The 20,496-nt window shown below is 43.2% G+C and overlaps 1 protein-coding gene and 1 long non-coding RNA gene across 4 annotated transcripts; both read left to right on the top strand.

Annotated features, from left to right (window-relative positions):
- Nucleotides 1-2,499: 2,499 nt before the first annotated feature.
- On the top strand, nucleotides 2,500-7,316 carry LOC127383665 (uncharacterized). Its single transcript, XR_007889256.1, has 3 exons — nucleotides 2,500-3,260; nucleotides 5,053-6,496; nucleotides 7,044-7,316. It is a non-coding gene; the product is annotated as an uncharacterized LOC127383665 (long non-coding RNA).
- A 2,910-nt stretch (nucleotides 7,317-10,226) lies between these two features.
- ING2 (inhibitor of growth family member 2) lies at nucleotides 10,227-15,420 on the top strand. 3 transcript variants are annotated; one of them, XM_051616904.1, is made up of 3 exons: nucleotides 10,227-10,650; nucleotides 13,384-13,458; nucleotides 14,162-15,420. In XM_051616904.1, the coding sequence occupies exons 1-3, from the start codon at nucleotides 10,461-10,463 to the stop codon at nucleotides 14,830-14,832; spliced, it is 936 nt and encodes a 311-aa protein (XP_051472864.1). In that variant the 5' UTR covers nucleotides 10,227-10,460; the 3' UTR covers nucleotides 14,833-15,420. The 3 variants fall into 3 exon arrangements, 1 of the variants encoding a protein (XP_051472864.1); XR_007889255.1 differs by lacking the exons at nucleotides 10,227-10,650; nucleotides 13,384-13,458 and adding an exon at nucleotides 11,291-11,563 and having other exon boundaries at nucleotides 14,162-14,222; XR_007889254.1 differs by lacking the exons at nucleotides 10,227-10,650; nucleotides 13,384-13,458 and adding an exon at nucleotides 11,632-12,338 and having other exon boundaries at nucleotides 14,162-14,231.
- The last annotated feature ends 5,076 nt before the right edge of the window (nucleotides 15,421-20,496 follow it).

The raw sequence follows: 20,496 nt of genomic DNA on the forward strand, positions 1-20,496 counted from the left end.
AAGGACAGGCCCATGGCCTGTAGACACCGTACAGTTTGCATACCCTGCTGGTCTCCAGCACCTGCCCTCCCTTCTTCCAGCGATATCCTCACCGTAACATCATTTCAGCTGCGTCAGACCCCTGCGCTAGGCAGAGGAGACCTGTGTGCAGAGTGGGGAATAGCTCCCTGCAGAACTAGCAAGAACTTTGAAAAGCGTGCACAAAGGGCTGACCAACCCCAAGCGCTGGCTTGTGCTGTCATTTTAGCTGCTGTCTCAGCCACTTGAGCTAGGTAGGAAAACAGAGATTTCAAATTAAAATGCTAGCAAAGAACCCATCACAAAGAAACAACTAAACTAGGGCACAAACTCTATGAAGTTCTCTGTTTTTTTGATGAAAAACTGAAACGAAATCCCAATGTCCTAGTTTCATCTGCTAAAAAGGATGTATCTAAGGCTCTATGAAGGTAACAGTTTGTGAGCTGTCATCCCTTTGTAATGCAGGCAGCACCTGCATTACAGTACCAGCTGAAGACTGCAGACAAGCTCATGTAGACAAGCTGAAGCTCATACAGTGACTGATGTGTGTTTGTTTGTCTTTCTTGGCCCTAAAGGCTGCACTACAGTGCCTTAACAATTTGGTCTGGTCTTGTCTACCATGTGGACAAAATTATCTCACTTGTAATTTATAAGTTAATGTTCGTCTTAAAATTTGCTAACAGGTAAGAATATGTCAAAAATCAAAATAGATGACAATGACATGGTCATCGTGATCCACAGACTGAGGGGAAAAAAGCACACATTTGAAAGAGTTTTGATGCTGTCTCTCTTTCACTAGGCAGATCTAGCCCCTGGCTTTTTAAGTTGCAAACTGCAGAGAAAATAACAGAAATATCCACTTTGCAGAATATTTTTAAAGCTTTTCTTTTCAGCTACAACAACATGCATTTTTGCAGTGTTCTGCATAGTGTATAATATGTCACACTCTTTGTCCACTTTACAACAATTGACTTGCATTTGTGTGCCTTCTAGATTTTTCTGTTAGTTGCCACTACCACAGCAAAGGTATTGCCATTAGCTAGGTTATGTGTTTTTATGAAAATACTGTCATTTATGCTTGTTACCCTTGCACGTCCTTCCCCCTTATTTTAAATCTGCTGTCAGAGAGTTTCAATTTTTAGGCTGTGGTTAAATCTGCTCCTCATTTTTGCATTGATTTAAAACTGTGCAATTTCACTGAACCCCTGTGATTACAGGAGGAGAGTTACTGCACGCTGCTGAGCTGGGATACTTGCCAGTGTAGAGCTGGCCTGAGTGGAGTGGTACCAGCACTTGCACGTTACTATTCAGACATACGGGTGGCCAAGTGTAAATGACACCTGAGGTTTCAGACACCTGAGCATTCAGAAAAATGGGTTTAATACTGATACCTGCTAAGAGTTTCTAATACATTGTAGGCTAATTTGAAAATGGCACATGATCATTTCTGAGCACAATCACCTGTTGCTAAAGCAATGGAAGACTGGGTTCCAGTGGTTACCAGTTAGGTACTTTCTTCTTCCAGTAACATTCCTGCAATTAAAAATGCCTACATTGCCATTGGTGGTCAAGTAACATTAATTGTTAGGCCCAAGTGGGCTGTGAAACTACCTTTTTAAAATGCCACTGTTAAGAGATTAATCTCATTTGGCCAAGTAAGAAAGCCAGTCTGACCAATGTGTGCCTGATTTTCTAGGTCCTCTGGTGTTTTATATCTTAACTGCAGTGTAGGAAGGAAACTCTATTCAGTCAGATGCTGCCTGTATTTTGACAATAGCCTTCCACCCCAAATCCTTCTTCAGTAAACTCCTTTCAAATGTCAATTTTCTGTTTATTAATTTGGGGAAGAGGGTGACTGAGAGGCTAGGGTTCTATTAATCTTGTTTAACCAATAATTTTTCTCACAATTACATTTAATAAATCAAATATAAACTCTGTTAGTTCTTGGAAAAAAAGTGTATTTCAGTCATACATTAGTAGTATAGACTAATACTTAATTTTGATAACTTGAAGTGGTCGCAGTGAAAAATTTGGAAATTGAAACAGCAATACCCCTAAGAAACACATAATCCAGGTGACTTGGTGCTACAGATTTATTTTGAAAATAAGAAATTACTCTTTGGTGCTATCTGCAGTGACCTTTCAGTTGCAGTAGATTATTATTATTTGTACTAGGTTTGGATAAGCAGATTCCAAAGAGAAAGAAAATCCACAATAGAAGGGAAATGAAAGGAGGCTTCCTCCTGTTTGGTATGAAGTTGTAATGACATATGCCAAAACTCTCTTCAAGTTTTCAGGGGAACTCTGAAATTCATAAACGGCATATAGGCATGTAATTACCCCATTTCCACATACAGAGTGGGATTCATTTACTGACATCTGTGACAACAGACCTGGGCTCCCCTTACAGTCAAGTGAGACATTTTTGGGGCAGGACCTGTTCATACTAAGATTCTCTCCCATTTTACAGATTGGGCTGGATGACCTCCTGTCATGCTTTCAACCTGGCAGGCAGCTAAATACCATGCAGCCACTCACTCACTCTTGTAGGCGAGGTAAAAAACAATTTGATAATCTAATTTAATAATAACAGCAATAACAAGAAGACGTGATGCATAGTGCAACTGCTCGACACTCACTGACCAATGCCCAGCCCATTGCTGAGTAGTCATCACAGAGGAGAGAAATGAAGAAAACTGCAGTTTGGAAGAGAGAGAGAGCTTCCTGGCCAGCCCTCATCTATATGCTAAGCATGATGTTGCATGATACAGAATATTGCATTGGCCAGTTTGGATCAGTTGCTCTTGCTAAGCTCTAACCTACACACTAGCAAAGCATGGAAAGTTGAAAAGTCCTTGATTTCTTAGCAACAACTAAAACCATCAGTGTTCTATCAACATTCTTCTCATATCAAATCCCACAGTGAATAATGATATTCAAGCTGCGAAGAAGAAAATTAGCTCTACCCCAGCCAAAACCAGAACACTCCCACCTTTATTCCTGAGATGGAAAGGAAAATTAACATCGACACACCGAGAGGATTAAAAATGTCTTTAAACCATCAGATACTGAAACTTCCTGCAGGTGCACTGCCTGCCCTCATTTCACAATCTTGATTACAAAGGTGCAATTGTGTATGCTTGTTCATCAAAGGAGGAAGAAGCAAGAATGTGTTTTTCCGATGACCTGTGCTGAGTAGCAGAATGACAGACACGCAGGATGCATGTTGGTGTGTAGCTCAGGTAAGAGCACACAAAACCCTCTTTGTTTAGGGAGGGCAAAAGGGGCTCAGTTCTTTTTCATTAAAGTCACCTGGATTATTCCATGTACTTGAATGGAAGAAGATCAAGCTTTAGGGCTCAAGTTAAGGCAGTTAATATGGTTGCCACATATTTGCATAAGATTGAGTTGTTACCGTGCCTCACCTGGCACCCAAACATCATCTGCACACCTCCTGAGTTCTTTGGCATGGTGATTGGCTCAGGAGCCAGAAAGCAAATCCACTGATCACTTACGCTTTAAAACAGCAGGTGAGGGAAAAAACCTCACTGTCTGAAAGCTGTTGCCTGGAGAGGAATACAGGGATGTATTACTTCAGCCAAAAGTGGTGAAATCTATGTAAATGACAGGGAATGATCTGTGTGGCTTTACCCATCAAAGCATCCAGATGCTGCCCCTCAGATGATTAGCAGTGTCCCTCTCCTCTAAGGAGCTCAGTTTCCATGCCAGCCACCACACTCCATAGCAGCTGTGAGAAGATGGTGTTGTCCAGCTCCTGCTGACTTCCAGATGACATTCTGAACAGAGCTGATACTCTCAAAAAGAAGCAGTGTGGCTCTGTTCAAAACTACGTGACAATACATCAGTATGCTCTGATGGAAGCAGTGAGGTTATATAAAAGTGACTTCCTTAGTATCTCCTGTCTTGGGCATATGAACATCTCAGAACACTTCTGTGTACAGCCAAGGGATTACAGTATGGAATCTAAATGGGAAGAACTGAAAAAATAGGTAAAAAGTTATAACAAAAGAAAGCACAAAGTAAAACATAATTTGCACATCTTACTCCATTTTTCACTCTGCTCGTGGCGAGATAAACAGAACCCATCAGTTTGAAGAAAAAAGATGAGCTGGATGTTGCAGCTGCTTCTTCCCCATGTTAATACAAGTCAACTAATCACTAATTTGGGCTCAGGAAGAGATTTTCTTTTAGAGCATGTTGGCAGAAAACTTGGAATTTCTCCAGTTTTTAAACAGATGTTTGACTTTAGATTAGGAAGAACATACATCTGATCAATGCAGGCTGTTTGTTACTCAGTGCTACAATGCTCTTTGATACAGTTGAGGATGAGGCTAGCTGGGAAAAAAACCCCAGCATGCTAGTTTTTTTGCAGGTAACATACGAGTTTAGTTTATCACTTTATTGAAACTATCTGATGTTAGCCCATGTCTTATTTTCAGGTGTCCTACACTTTGTGTAAGTGAAAGAGAAAATAACAATGGTTGTTTCCATATGATTTCTGTTCCACCAGATAAGTTAAGCCTAATATTAAAGAAAAATCAAAAGTTATGACCTTTTTTTGGTGATCTGATGTTAGAAAAGCTTTCAAGAATAGCTTACCCGTACAAATACAGTATATATCTCTAGCTCTGGCAAAGATAGCCTCTTCCTGGAATACTGTCTATATGAAAGTCAACTAAGGCCTTTCTATACAACCTTTCTGTGGCCTATAGGTCTCTTCTGCTGACTTTCTTAAAAGCCCCTCTGGCTTGTACTCATTCTTTCTTTTCTTTGCATTTTTTTTCTTGGTATCTTGGAGAATTATTCGTCGTCTTCATCCCATGGAAACCACAGAAGCATACCTGCCAAGAATTGTGTCATAAAAAAATCAGTTCTGTTTCATTTGCTTAACAGAAGCACCCTGTTATCATCCTTTGAGTATTTCCACTAAATGCTAAGTAGGTCTTTCAAAATTACAGCCTCTTATGGACTTGTTCTCATCAATAATGCTGCTCTTCATTATTCTTTCCACAGGTTGAGACTCTTCCTGGGCTATCAATGGAAAGCTGAAAAAAAAAAAAACTAACTTATGTATTATTAGTTGAAACAGGACAGGAATCAGCTATGATTTGAGGATGTAAAATCAGGATTAAGAAGTATGAGAGGCAAAACTCCAAATGGGGAAAATCAGATTTAGATTAAATGTTTGGAAATATTTTATCATAGTAAAATCTACAATGTAATTAAATAATCTTTAAAAAAAATAAGGGAAATATTATGATTGGGACTTTTAAGAATGATACTAAGAAACAATAAAGAAACAAAACTGTTGGGATCTATTCTCCATGAAAAGTGGGAGCAGTTAGGGATGTATTAATAAATCTAAATAAATTGAATATAGGAATTTAGTGTATTCTTTACTTCTCAAAGACAACCACTGAGATGAGTTTTATGCGCTACATCCTAATAACACATCCCTGATACCACTGTGAATGTCAACCTCAGTGTGACAGTTCTCCAGTTGTGGAGATGTACGGTTGTTCCGCCTGTAAATCTCTACAAACAGCAGGGTTTTGCTCTACCATGCCTCCTCTTACCTCCAGATCAGTATCAGTTCACAAACAGCCATCAAAATAAGAGACAAAGTTGGGTGGCAGAGGCTATCAACCTTCAAATCTGACTCCAATATATCAAAATTCTCCAATGCTTGCTCCTGCCATTTTAGGTGTGATCAAACCAGAGAATTCATGCTGCTATTCTTGCTTTCCTCCTCCCTGAGGCTTCAAACATGCAGCAAGCTAAAGCTTCTTTTTCCTAGGGAAATTTGGTTTAATGTCACTGCTGCATTCTTAAGACTACTCAACATTTAATTCTTTCTTTTTTTTGTTTGTCTTTGAAAGCAACAGACAACACTTAAATTCAGGAAACATTAACTGATCTCTGCTGTACTTTAGATACTGCTTCCCCCATAGTGACAAACAGCAAGCTTTTAGCACAGAAACCACCTGTAACAAATGCTAAAAAGTATTCAAAATATACTTTTCTGGCTGTTTCTTCATGGGGCATATGTAGTTTCTTGTTAAAAAAAAAGTGATGCCAAAATGTTATTTTTAACTTAACATTTAATTGCATTAACATTTAATTTTAAATAATGTTAAATTTTAATGAAAAAAATTGCTTTATTTTTCTGCTCTGTAGGGGAAATCTCTATTTCTCAGCTTTATTTGCTCATGGGATGGCAGAACGATACAGCCATTTAAACTTCCTATAAGCAGAAACACAATCCCTCAAAACAGCCAACATCTAAAGAATATTGTATCACTTATATGAATCCAGTTCCTTTTGCACTGGTATACAGGTAGTGCTTTTTTTCCTGTATAGTAAGTGTTGTTTATTGATACTATATGAAAGAATTCAACTGATGAGGCTTCAGTTGCTCATAAGTGACAGCAATGAACATCACACAATGGAAGTAAAGGTAACTAGGTTATTTTCACTTTCTAAATCTATTTGTGCAAAAATGAGACAAGTAGCTTAAAATTATCTGAGGCTTAGCTTTGATAATCTGAGCTGTCACAATATGCAAAACAGAAGCAGCTGGTTTTACTGTCATTAGGGATTTTAAGATGGTGTTCTCTTAAGGACATGAACACACTGAGCTGCAGACTTCCTGTTTTTTTGGCCAGTGACATCCATGTAATAAAGAATGTTTTGAAAGTACTGGAAGTACTGCCTACAACTTTGTTTCCCATCATTTTTATGAACTTGCCAACACATTGTTGACGTGGGCAAGGCCACCTGTCTACAGATACAATTACTTAACATCTTAGATGTGGATGTATGATAATCACTGTCATGTAGGATATCAGCTTAGCAGCTGCAAGAGTTGAAAGTTAAGAATGTGTTTAAATACTTTCATGAACTGAGGTCTTAAGAAAATAGTACTTGCAGACTGCCATCATGTGAGATGCTGATCTGCAGGCTGGTCAAAGTCAGCAAGGTTCAACACAATAATTTTGTTGCAGGACTACACATGGAGGCATTTGGCACAGATCATGTATTCACAGAATCATAGAAAAAAAGGCAGACTGGAAGAGATCCTCTGGATGCCATCAAAGCAGAGCAAGCTTCACAGGCAGATCAGATTGTGCCAGGTCTCATGCAGTTCGGCTCCGAAAATACCCAAGGATGGAGACCATACAACCTCTCTGAGCAATGCATGCTGCTGCTTAACCACGATGTTGGATCATGGCATCCTGAGATGTTATCTGCAGGATTAGTATGGGTACTCTTTTAGTGCTAGCCACTTACCTAGATGAATGGTTTTCTGGGATTTGGATTTTTTTTACCCTTGAATTAAATCAACTCTGATGATGTTTTTTCTAAGTTTGCCAGATGTCCTGTTTTTTTCCTCATGTGTTTTCAGGTTCCTAAAATATAAATGCAACATACTGCAAAATGTACAGGTATTCTCAGGATGTTTCAAGACACCACAATGTGGATTTTTTTTTCCTGATGCTTATCCATTATTATTCACATAGGGAAGATCAGAAAAATTAACCTTTTAGTAATTCTGTTTTATTCTCCCAGTAGAAGTATATAGATAAAAAGTGTATTTTTACTTTTGTTTCCTTCTAGATTTCTGATGGCCAACATTTGATATAAATTCTGCAACAACCTTGGGGGAGACAGGATAGTCTTGTCAAAATTGGGAGACTTGTTGGCAAGCAAGGATAAACTTCTTTGACACCTTATTTAAAATTATCTGAAACGATTTCTGAGGATAAAATGTCACTTAGCTTCCTTAAGTAAGTTTATCACAAATAATTTTGCTGCTCTTTAAAGCAAAAAAAAGAAAAAAAAAAGTAGCTGCTATTATGGGCAAGAACAGACTAAACTGCTGCTTCCTAGAGTTGGAGGATACAAATTATTTAGATGCCTCACCCTAACAAGTGCTGCAGTGAGAAAAGCTTGACTGTGGAGCACACTCTTGCTTTCCCCACCTACAATCTGTCACCAGGCTCTGGTGACAAACCTCACCTTAGGATGAAAACTACTCCTCAGAAATACATTGTGGCAACTCACAACAGCATTTGGGAGAGAAACACACAACCCACCCACAATTTATTATGCATATACATTTTACTGCATTAAAACGTGGGTTTGATGGGTGGACTGTTCAGCAGATAAGGAACTGGCTGGTCACATCCAGAGGGTAGTGGTCAACGGCTCCAAGTCCAGATGGAAAACAGTGACAAGTGGTGTCCCTCAGGGGTCAGTTCTGAGCCCAGTGTTGTATAACATCTTCATTAACATTATTGACAGTGGCATTGAGAGCACCCTCAGCAACTTTCCTGATGACACCAAGCTAGGTGGAGAGGTCAATATGCCAGAGGGATGGGATGCCATCCAGAGGGACCTGGATAAGCTAAAGAAGTGGGGCCAGGTGAAACTCATGAGGTTCAACAAGGCCAAGTACAGGGTCCTGCACCTGGGCCGAGGTAACCCAAGATAAGAATACAAGGTGGGGGAGGCCACACTTGAGAGCAGCCCTGTGGAAATGGACCTGGGGGCACTTGTGGATCAAAAGCTGGACATGAGCCACCAACGTGCATTTGCAGCTAAGAAGGCCAACTCCATCCTGGGCCGGATCAAAAGAAGTGTGGCCACCAGATCGAGAAAGGTGATTCTGCCCTTCTACTGTGCCCTGGTGAGACCTCACCTAGATACTGTGTCCAGCTCTGGTGCCCCCAGCACAAGAAAGATGTGGACCTGTTGGAATATGTCCAGAGAAGGGCTACAAAAATGATCCAAGGGCTGGAGCACCTCTCATATGAGGATAAGCTGAGGAAGTTGGGGTTGTTCAGCCTGAAGAGAAGGCTCTGGGAGAACCTAACAGTGGCCTTCCAGTACCTGAATGGGGCCTGCAAGAAAGATGGGGAGGGTCTTTTTACAGGGGCTTGCAGTGAGAGGACAAGGGGTAGTGGTTAGGTTAGAGATCAGGCAGAAATTCTTCAGTGTAAGGGTGGTGAGACACTGGAACAGGCTGCCCAGAGATGTTGTGGGGGCTCCATCCCTGGAGGTGTTCAAGGCCAGGCTGGATGGGGCTCTGAGCAGCCTGGTCTAGTGGAAGGTGTCCCTGCCCATGCAGGGGGGGTTGGAACTCGATGATCTTTAAGGTCCCTTCCAACTCAAAATTCTACAATTCTGTATAAAACTTACTTGCACTCCCATTAAACAGAAAGCCTTTGAGAAGCTGTGCTTCTGGAGATTTAGGGCTATCTGTGCTGACAGGTTACTTTCTATGCCAAAATATTACACGAAAATGAATGGACAGTGCAAACAGTACAGTTTCAGCACCAGATACAAAACTCCTGCACTATTCTGCTTGCTCAAACAGCTTTTGTACTACCTCCGGAAAATGTGGGAAGGTTCAGGATTATGACTGAAAACACAGTTTCATGGGGAGCAAGAGCAACCCACGTCAGCCACAACATGTCCTCGAGATAAACCCCTCAACTTCTCCGGGGACAGACTGTTTTGAGCAGTGCAGATAACCACGGCGGGACTGAGCGAAGAAGGGCGTCAATCAGCGCTAATGAACACCCCCCAGGAGAGCAGGAGGCGGCACGCCCGAGGGACACGCGTGGATCTCTTCTTCCCTGAGGCACCCGCGGTCCTCAGGACGAGGTCGCAGTGCCCGCTCCCCCCGCCAACAACCCTGCAGCGGCAGACGCCGGCCGAAAACTGGAGGTAAAGCAGCGCTACTCACAACCGGCGGTCACCTCAGCTCCCGTCGCCTTCACCTCAGGCAGGTGCAGCAGGGTCCCGCCGCAGTAGGGGACACGCACCGGCGCCGCAGGCTGGCCCGGGGCTGCTCGCTGAGCTGGGGCGGGGATGGCGGGTGCCCGAGGGACGAACGCGGGGGGGAAGCGGCGCTGAGGGAGCTCCAGCCCCGCCGTGCGGCACTTCAGCCGGGCGCAGACCCCCGCGGCAGGGGCCGCGCTCCGGCCGGGCGCGGGGGCAGCGGCGCCTTGAAGGGCGGCCCCGCCCCCGCAGCGGCCGCCGCCCCGCGCCGAGCGCCGGGCCAGTAGCGGCGCGCGGGACGGGAAGGCGGGAGAATGCGAACCCCGCTCGGCGCCGCCGGCCGCGCCTTATAAGGGCAGGGCCTGGCGCATGCGCGCGGCCCGGCGGGCAGGGGCGGGGGCTCCGAGTGGGTTTTGCTTGGGCGGCGGATCGGCGGCGGGAAGCGGTGCGGGACCCCGGGGAAGGCCGGCCCGGCCCAGCCAGGCGCTCACCCCTTCCTCTCCGCACCAGCCCCCGCGGCGCCTCGGCCCGGCCGGCCTAGCTCGGCCGCGGGCGGGCAGAGGGGCGGTGGCAGGAGGGCGGGGAGCGGGGCCGCGGTTGGGACCCCGCGCCCGGTGCGGGCGGCGCGGCAGCGGATGTGCTGCTGGCGCGGGGGGATGATGCTGGCGGGGCCGCAGCTGGTGGCGGGGCCGGCGGCGCCGGGCGGGGAGCGGGCCCGGCTGCTCTCCCTCTACGTGCAGGACTACCTGGAGTGCGTGGAGTCGCTGCCGCTGGACATCCAGCGCAACGCCTCGCTGCTGCGGGAGATGGACACGCAGTGCCAAGGTAGGCGCCGCGGCGGGACGCGGCCTCCGGCGCAGGGCAGCGGGCGGGGGGGAAGGGGCCGGCCGCCCGCCGCACATGCGCCCGGCGGGGAGGGGCCGGAGCCGGGGCGGGCCTGGCGGAGGGGTGGGCGCCGGGGGGAGCCCCCTGCCGGGGGCTGCGTGGGGCTGAGCCCGCGGCGCTGCTGCGGCGCCGAGCCCGGCGTCTGCGGGGCGGCCGGTCCTTCCCGGGGGAGGCGGCCCCGCCGCCGCGGCCCCGCCCCGGGGCGATGGGAGGCGGCGGTGGCTCGCTGCCCGGCGCTAGGCCCGGCGGGTCCCGCTCCGCCGTGCGGGGCCGCTCGCCCCCCCGCCCCCGGCCAGCCCTTCCGGCCGAAGCGGGGGCAGTGCTGCTGGAGGCCGGGGTGCGGGACGCGGTTTTACAGAGCCCGCCGCCGCCCGGCGCGGGGCTGGCTGCGTCCCGGCGGAGCCGTGACCCCGTCCCGCCGGGAGTCGCTGCTCCCCGGCCCGCCGAGGGTCAGCGTCCGGGGGCGGCGTGTAGCGCTGGCAGCCTCCCGCGGGTCGTGGAGGGTCCCCAGAGCGCGAAGTTGCCCTGAGCTCCAGCCGAAGGCACGGGTTCTTCCCAAATGCGGGTTAAGTACCAATTAAATCCGCGCCGTCTCGCACTCCTGGGCTCGGCAGCTGCGCTGCCTTGTGACTTGTAAGGGCTGCCCTGCCGCCTGAGGGTGCGATGGGAAGCGGCTCCGGAACGTGCAGCAGGGCCGAGCAGCGTGGGCCCGGGCGGGAGCGGGGGATTCGGGCCCGTGGAGCGGGAGCCGGAGCCGTATCCCGGCAGGAAAGATTTCCTGCGCCGTGGGTAGGAGGGGACCACCGCTCAGGCCTTCGAGACGTGACACGGGCCACCTCAGGGGACGGCTATTGTAAGCGGATTCTTGCGGTTACTTAATTACCCAGGAAGATAGATAACAGCAGGCTTTTGTAAGTTTTCTGTGCTTTTAAAGGGCATAGGCTGGTCTGCAGCATTTTGATTTCTTAGTCAAGGCTGGGCTGCCTACCACACTTCTTACCTGATCTGTGGTGACAACACTCCACATTGATCTTGAATAGATTCAGTCTTTTATTTAGGCTGTATCTGCTGTATGTATGCTTCCAGTCACCAATACGATACTGACACAAAACAAGTTCGTTGCTAGTTTTACTAAAGCCTTCAATTGTTTTAAAAAAAACAATAAAGAACCACCCCAAAACTCTAAAAACTGGATAAAAATACTTTGGGCCCAAGTCCGAAGATGTAAAAGCAGTGCTGTATAATTTCAGCTAATATAAAAGGTAGTGGTAGTTAATGCAGGAGGGATAGAGCCACTGTTGGCCTTAGAAAACTGAAATCCTTTTAGCTTCTATTAGCTCTACCAAACTTAATCAGATTATCTGTAATGAACACTTGGGCCTGGTTTGTGTTGTTTTGTGGTTGGCTTTTTTTCTTTTTTTTTCCTTTTTTTTTTTTTAAAGGGGTTTCAGAGCTACTTAGTTGGGTGATGCCTTCTTTAATCATAGGGACCAACAAGGCGTTGAGTAAACTTGTAGGAGTTTTGTAAACTTGAACTCAAAGGTTCTTTCCTCTTTTTAATGGACAGCATCCATTTAAAGTGTGCAGCATATCTTCTTGGACTGCATCCAGGGAATAATCAATGTAAGGTAAATGTTGGTCTCTGTCACAGTGTGAAAAAAGCAAACAGTTACTGCTTGTGGTTTCTTCAGAGCAGGGCATTCCCCAGATGGGATATCTGTGTGACTAGACCTATAATATTTCTGTCCCCCACCTTATTAAAAAAAAAGGCTGGTGTGGAGACAATGTGGCTGCAAAATATTGTGCTCTGTTTATGCTTTCCTACTTCTACAGCCTACAAAGTACCTTACTCCACTCTCTTCAGGAGCAAAGTGTAAGATTTCCCACTGCCTGTCAGGGCAAAAGGCAAGACCAGCGTAGCTGAAGATGCAGGGAAACAGCTTGTGTTTTTAATGGTAGCTGGAATGCTAGTATTGAGAAAAAATAGGTTATGTGAGTTATGGGGCAGGCAGAGTAGTGATTTTTATCTTCCCCTAGTGAAAGTCTGGAACAGAAAAACATGCTTTTGGCTTCTCTTGTCATACAGGTTTCAGAATTTATAGTAAAAAGCAGCCGTTCACGCTTAAGCTACTGTTTTAAGATGTCAGTAGGAAAAAAAAAAAATCACCGTGAACGATGTTGAGATAATATCTATGGCTTCCATTTTTAGTGCAAGCTTGAATCATTTCACAACTGTACAATGCAGACAAAGTCTTTAAAAATGAAAGCCAGTTTGTGAAACACAGGTCTTTAAGAAGATAAATTGTACTGCAGATCTTCCCTCTTTAGAAGTAAACAGTTTAGAATCATCCATAAATTCTCTTGCCTGTTCAAATAAAATCCTTATGTTGTTTCTGAAGAAACCAGTACACTGTGCATCAGGTTTCACTGACAGTTGTACTAATCTGTTTCCTTCCACATTAGCAATTTCCTTGTCTTTTATGTATAGATCTAGTGTAGCTTTTTGTCTGGAAAATACTATTTTAAAATCTAGCAATATAGAACAATAAAGAGTAAGACAGGCTTATAAGGCATATGTTAGTCTCATATTTGGGTTCATTAAACTTGCTTCTAAGTACTAAACTGTATTAAAGATTCACAGCAACTCATCCAGTTATTTTGTGTTACTTGCAGGAAGAAAAGTTGAGAAGTCAAACTGTGACCCACTCATTACTAGTTGCTTAAAAATATCCTGTGATGCACTGAACAGTAGGTCACCTACTCTGAAAAAATTCAGCCTCTATTTAAAAAGCATCTTGCTGTAATTTGTCTTGGTAATAGGAAAAACATTTTGAGTGGTTTAAGTTGATTTACATGTTGATTATAAATTTGCTATTGTGTAACTTCAGTTGTCATACTCCTTTTATAACTCTGTCTGCTTGGAAAGTATAATACCAAACCTTTAGATTAATAAGAAGGGGAAGGCAGAGGACTTGGATATGCTTGTTCTGGAGTGTTATATGTCATGATATATAATGATTATATGAATTCTAAGTTTATTCATGTGATACAATAAGCTGTTGCTTTGGGTTCTAGGCTAGAGTTCTGGAACTACTGTGATAAGGACTCTAAACAAATTACAGAAATTCCTGCGTTTTCAGATGGAGGCAAGATCTGGACTATCCACACTCCAGCTGCTGTGGTCCCTTTTCTTGGGTCATCCTTTCTTCTTCCAGTGTCTAAAATAATCCTGCTTTTTTCTTGGAATTCGAGACATTTTTTCTTCCAACAGATTGTGATCTTAAACACTGATTTGATGACCACATGCAACTTGAATAAAATATCTAATTTAGCCCACTGGAGTGTACTGTAATTAAAATTTGTACTGTTTCTCAACAGTTAGAAATACATGTCTCCATATTTTGAGTATGTTCCATCTCGTGTAATTATTCCTATTATCTTTGTTTTATAGAAGCGTTAAAAGAAATAGATGATGTCTATGAAAAATATAAGTCAGAAAATGATCCTGTTCAGAAGAAACGCTTGCAGCAGCATCTTCAACGTGCATTAATCAACAGCCAAGAACTTGGAGATGAGAAGATTCAGATAGTCACTCAGATGCTAGAACTGGTAGAGAACAGAGCCCGGCAAATGGAAACACACTCTCAGTGTTTTCAAGATCTGTCTGAGAGCGAAAAGCCTCTAGAAAAGGCAAAGATGGAGTCCTGCCAGCCAGAGAGATCTTCACGTAGACCTCGTCGCCAGCGCACCAGCGAAAGCCGTGATTTGTGCCATGTAGCAAATGGTATCGATGACTGCGATGATCAGCCACCTAAAGAAAAAAGATCCAAATCTTCCAAGAAGAAAAAACGCTCCAAAGCCAAACAAGAGAGAGAGGTTTCACCTGTAGAATTTGCAATCGATCCAAATGAACCAACTTATTGCTTATGCAACCAAGTGTCTTATGGCGAAATGATAGGATGTGATAATGAACAGTGTCCTATTGAGTGGTTCCACTTTTCATGTGTTGGACTCACCTACAAACCAAAGGGGAAGTGGTATTGCCCCAAGTGCAGAGGAGACAATGAGAAAACAATGGACAAATGTACTGACAAATCAAAAAAGGATAGAAGATCGAGGTAGTGAAAGCAATTCATGTTTTAAAGAGTTGCTCCTTTTATATTAAAATGTTAAATTTCCAGAGAACACTGTTTTAGGAAATGCATAAGACTATGCAATAATTTTTAATCTATAATATTAATGGAGTATTAAAAGCTGTTATACCTTCTGTGATCTTTAACTTTCTGCACTGAATAACCAAATAATTGAAACAGGGTGGCTTCAGACCTTCACAGAAGACATTACAAGCATATGGCGCTTGGTTTCAATTTAACCTGTTAGTATTTTAAAGAACCTTGTGAATCTTGAAATGGTGGTGGGAAAGATATTGAAGAACTTTTCATGTTATGGGAAAGTCATTGAAAGGCCTCACATAACTGCTTGAGTCTTAACAACTGAATTTGTTCTTTTTCCCAGGTCTTAAGTTTTCAGTTTTTGTGTTAACATCACACATTTGGAATTAGGATTTTTGAGTTCAGCTGTAACTGTAAAAGTCTTCCCAGCTAAAAGCAGACCTCTTCAGTGACTTTCAGTATGTTACTTCAAGGAAGAAAATACCACTAACTTAAGCTTTTTTTTGGTCATTATTAAACTCATGTCTTTGTGACTTTATACTTGGGAGTCAATTTTTGGATATCATATATGGTGTATATGCAGTTTTGGATATTTTCAGTAGGTTTTGCTTGGGTTCTGTTGAGCATCTTTGATTTTTACCACTGCCTATAGAAGCCTTGAAGTGGTAGAAGGATCCCTATAGAGGAGGGGATGTTGACATGTCAGGGAGCAGAAACTGCAAATCATTCATCATAGTCAATTTATAGAGAGCTGAAACATGACTGCTATTCTCTGGGATGTAAAATTTGCTTTTCCTTTAGTGGCATTTGTGTATGTGTGTGGCCACACCTGGATTTAGGCACAGCATCCCAGTTCTTGGACTTGAGCAACTATCTAAAAAGCCTGAAGGCAAAAGCTTTCAGTCAAAGTTTTGATAGGTAATAAAAACCAAAACATAAGCATGACTGGCACAGAGCCAGTAGACAAATCCCAGCAGGTTTGTGACAGGCTCTGTAAGTGTTGTCCTGAAGTATGCAGGTAGTGTCTAAACACTCCTTGGGTGGTAGTTAAAACTGAACTTCTTAACCCCCACACCTCAAAGGAGATGGAAAAAAGATGAAAACAGCTGTTCCTGCTCCTTTGCAATGGGAGATGTTAATAGAGAAGCAAGTGGTGTGTACCAAACCTTGCACCTAGAGTTCTTGCTCAATGCTATTCTTCCTTGAGACTGCCTGTGCCCTGGCAGGCTTGGCAAGAGCAACTCTGCAGGGCTGGGTGTGGGGGTTATCTCTAGATAGGGTGCAAGAGCTCTGAAATCATCGTAGGTCTCTGCTCTTTGCTGCTAAGGTCTCCCTTGACATCATGGAGGGAGAAGTGACACCATCTCTGGTGAAGCCTGATTGAAATGCCAGTTGCATTGAGTTCAGAGTGGCTGAGAAGGCAGATGAGCAAAAGCAAGCCACGATGGATGGATGCCATCAAAACTCCCTCCTGCATCTCCACTAGAGGGCCGTGACAGCCGGGGCTGGAGGGCTGGATGCGCTGTGCTTGGCATAAAGGGAGTCTCCGTGCTGTCGGGCCAGATGGTATGAATCAATGTGCAGGACTCTAAATATTATAAGCTATGTAAAATACCAAGCCGGTTTCCACAGTTAGGATGTGATTGCTTAACAGGATTTAGCATTTGTGAGTAATACTAGTTAACATATGGCAGGGAGCGTAAAAACTAGTGTTTTGAATCTTTCCTCTAAAACTGCAGGTTTATTAAGTGGACTAGCTCCACTGGGCAGACCTCTGCCACAGTCAGCAAACAGCTCTTGCAGGAAAGTACTGTAAGGGCTCTGACCACCGGGGGGGAGGAAAGAAGGTAGACCTTATCCCAAGGCCCTCCTGTCTTGCTTTCTAGGCCTAGTGGCTAATCTAAGGTTGCACAGATAGGCTTCTTCAGGGGGCTGGGTCATGGCTACTGATGCAGAATGATGAGGCCAGCTGTTGCAGAGAAGTGTTGTAACTCCTCTGCACATCTTACTCCTTTATTTATTTGTTACAGCTTAATGATTCCTAAATTTTCTTCTTGAGAAGACTGGTTGGAAGGCTTGAGCTGGGGACTGTATCATCTAATGTCTACCCAAAATGGCAATGCTCCCTAGTATTAAAAAATATCCCTTAAATAAACAGTGAAGTTGCAGAACAAAAGTACAAGTGAAAGTGTAGCTATTAATGTTACTAACTTACCTTGAAAAGCATTGAATTTCTACTGGCTAAATCAAGAATACTTTTTCCCCCAAGGCAGAGGAGAAAGCTGGGAGCCTTATATAATGGCTCACCTAGAATAACTGCTGAAGCAGGAAGTGTATGTTGCAGTGTTACCGATTAGATTCTGAAAGTGGTCCAGATAAACATCTCTAAGGCAGGGATGCTTTTTTTATGCTAATGGCCCTTCTAGTAGGGAGTATGAATTCTCAAGGTTTCCAGTGAAGATATTGCTGGGGAAACAGCTCTTGCTCAGCTAATACATGAAATTGCTCAAATGCATAAGAAATTTGGTTCATAAGCAGATTAGCAGTGTGCCTCAAATATACATAGGTGCATCTAAAAATTACCTCTCTTAAATACTCTTAATTGCTAAAATGTACATAAGAAAAGATGTGATGTTATCAAGCATTTAGCATCCCACCACCCTTTTCAACCAAACTCAGATTCTGTGGTTTTGTATCTGTGCTTGTAGAAGATCAATGGTAATTGCAGAAGACACACATAAGACACGAGTATGAAATCAAAAAGGTAAGTAGAGTATTCTTATGTTGCTTCTTAATGTTGAATTTTTTTTCTTAAAGGGGTGAGCCTCACAGTGAAGTCAAAATTAAACAGTTAAACCAGTCTATCTTCAAGATATGTATTGACTGTCATGAAGTATGTCTAGCTTCTTGCAAAGCAAAAAATATAAATTCAGGACAACAAACATTTTGAAAGTTGATAGAAGTGTGTAGCTACACAAGAAACTGCTTCCTCTTTGTGAAAATTAATGCTATATCCTAATTCAGCATAGGTTCTGTTTTGTGTTCTTGGAGCTTCTGAAAATCTGGTGCACTTCTAAGTTCTTGCTTTTTGCTTTTCTGTTTTGAAGAAAGCAAAAGGTCCCCATAACTACTTAAAAAGAATAGTATCAGAGCAAGAATATTTCTTATCATTGTCCCATGGACCAGTTTGATTAGTCTTGAGACAAAATCATTTAATCAAACCAAACTTTAAAGCAAAACAAACAAAAAAATAACTACTAGAAAGCTTACTGGTTTGAATGCAAAATGAGCAATTTAGTATTTGCTGACTCTATTATAAGGCCATCTTGCTATCTCCAACAGTTACTGCTTTTTTTTGCCCTTTTTTTTTTTTTTTTTTTTACTTTGGCATTCTAGCAGGTCAGGAATAGTACACAAGATTAACACAGGTTTCCTCCAGTTGCTGTGTACTGCTTTAAGCTGCCTGAATCCTGACCAGCCATGATAGGTACAGATTCTTTAGGCATAGTCTTCTGCATGCTGTTGCATGTTTATACCTGTTGATTGCTAAAAAGCACAATAATAATTCCTCTTTATTTATACTAGTTTTAACTGTGTTTTTCTGTCAAGTGTTAACTAATCTATTCATGCAGAAAAATGTGATACTGAGAAGTCTTGAAACTGGTAACAGAGGTTGGTAAGTGAAATGTCCCATTACTCCCTGAATTTATCTAGGGATTTTTCATTTTGGATGTTCTTTCTGGAGCTGAAGATGGCATTCCCTAATTTTGAAGACTTTGTCTTAATTTAAAAGCCTCTAACTTCAGCTTGAAGGAAAGTACTACAGTTCATCTGATTTCATACTGTCTCTTTTCTTGGGCACAGTGAACAATTTACATTTCTAAGCTTTTAAGAGATCCAGGATGCTCCTTGTTCCTTTAATAGTCAGTCTGGTTTTCTTCAGGTTCTTCCTGGCTGCCAGCCCATACTTCTCCAAGTAAGTCTTTTTTCAGTGGAATGGACAGTTGATTTTGCATCTGATGCTCTGAAGATGGTGAGCAGGGCTGTCACTCAAACCCAAAATAACTGTTTTCCTGGCCAGTGCTCATTAAACAAGACACTTTGCTGTCAGTGGGTAAAACCAGATGTTACTGTGCAACTCCTCAAGTCCCACAGACTTGCATATCCTATGTAAACAGTTCTATTTAGTGAAAATTCTGGCAATTTTTTCATTAAATGAAGCTGTCATTTGCCTTTGAATCCAAGTCTCTTCTTATAATCAAACTCAAATTGCATCTGAATCCTTTCTTTTTGGCTGGAGGAGGGTAAGAGTTCTGAAAGCTTATTTTGACAAATTCTGCATTTTTCCCACCTATTTCAGTGTTCTTTTGGTTTACCTGGTAGGGTAAGTCCAGCTTTTGAGTAAGTCAGTCAGCAATGTTTTAACTGTAAGTATTAGACTGGACTGCATGTCTGTTCTGCTGCAACTGTTCTAGCAGAACATTACTGACTGCAGCATGGCCAATTTTGTACTTCTCAAAAATGCACTTCTTGCATTTCATGCTTCTTATTTTCCTTAAATATACATCAAGGAAGTTATAAGTAGCATACACACAGCTTCAAACTGTAATTACTTCTCCTGTTTGGAAGGCCTGTTTTCTAGTGTAGAGATTAGCATTTGGTGGGCACATAGAGAATAAAATCCTCCCCAGAGTTTTGCTTCTGCATGCTTACAGAGTTCCTCCACTGAAAATGGTAAAACTGGTGAAGGAATTTCACTGTATTGATTAGCTGTGCACATTAAGACTAGTGGAAAGTTACAGTTTGTAGTTGGAGAATGGAGTGGGAAGTAACTTCGGTACCTTTGTGGTTGAATGTAGTGTGATTTAAGAAGCCTTAAAAGAAACTTTCATCTGCTGAGAAGCAGAATAAAATAAAAAGAATTCTAGAACCTTTGAGAACAACTTTCAGCAGAGAAATTAGGATAAAATCTCATCCCAATTTAAATAAAATTCTGTTGAGCAGGGTTCTACCCAGCATACAGATTTCCAGCTTCCTTTGACTAAAGCCTAAAAAAAGATTAAAGCTCCATGGCAACTGCTATCTTAACTCCTGACAGCCACAGTATAAATTACATCTTGGAAAAACCTAATACTGAAAGTTTTATTTAGGTCACCAGTTAGGCTAGGAAATGGTAGGCTTAGAGATACCACCCCAAACTTCATTCTGCCCCTGCATGGTCTCGGTGAGGCAGGGATTTTTGTGGGAGGCAAACTGGATGCTATATAATTATATGCAGTATGAATTCTAAAATCTGACAAGTTTTAGGTGTGTTAAATTTGTTTCATACCTCTTGGGAAAAGACTGCATTGTACTTGTAACTGCAGCCTTCCAGTGAGAAACACAACAAGGTTCATCTGGGACACAGCAGCCCAGACAGGTATTGTGTGAGGTTACCACAGGAGCAGCATTTGCTGGCAGTGGAGGAGTGTTTGTTTTTTATGGAGAGGGGAGGGAGATGGATAGAGCTTCTGCAATTAATTCATTTTCCCACAGGTGCCCCAGTATTCATACCTGTGCCACGGAAACTACGTGTCCCCTTTCGGGGTTGTGTGGAGATACTATTTTCTTGCTG

The sequence above is a fragment of the Apus apus genome, chromosome 4 (assembly GCF_020740795.1).
Source record: "Apus apus isolate bApuApu2 chromosome 4, bApuApu2.pri.cur, whole genome shotgun sequence".
In the NCBI taxonomy this organism is placed as follows: domain Eukaryota; kingdom Metazoa; phylum Chordata; class Aves; order Apodiformes; family Apodidae; genus Apus; species Apus apus.

Excerpts from the sequence above, each read along its gene's own strand:
- ING2 (XM_051616904.1), top strand. The coding sequence starts at position 10,461 with ATGTGCTGCTGGCGCGGGGGGATGATGCTGGCGGGGCCGCAGCTGGTG. Across the intron at positions 10,651-13,383 it reads GATGGACACGCAGTGCCAAG|GAAGAAAAGTTGAGAAGTCA; the intron begins GTAGGCGCCGCG and ends TGTTACTTGCAG. Across the intron at positions 13,459-14,161 it reads ATCCTGTGATGCACTGAACA|AAGCGTTAAAAGAAATAGAT; the intron begins GTAGGTCACCTA and ends TTTGTTTTATAG.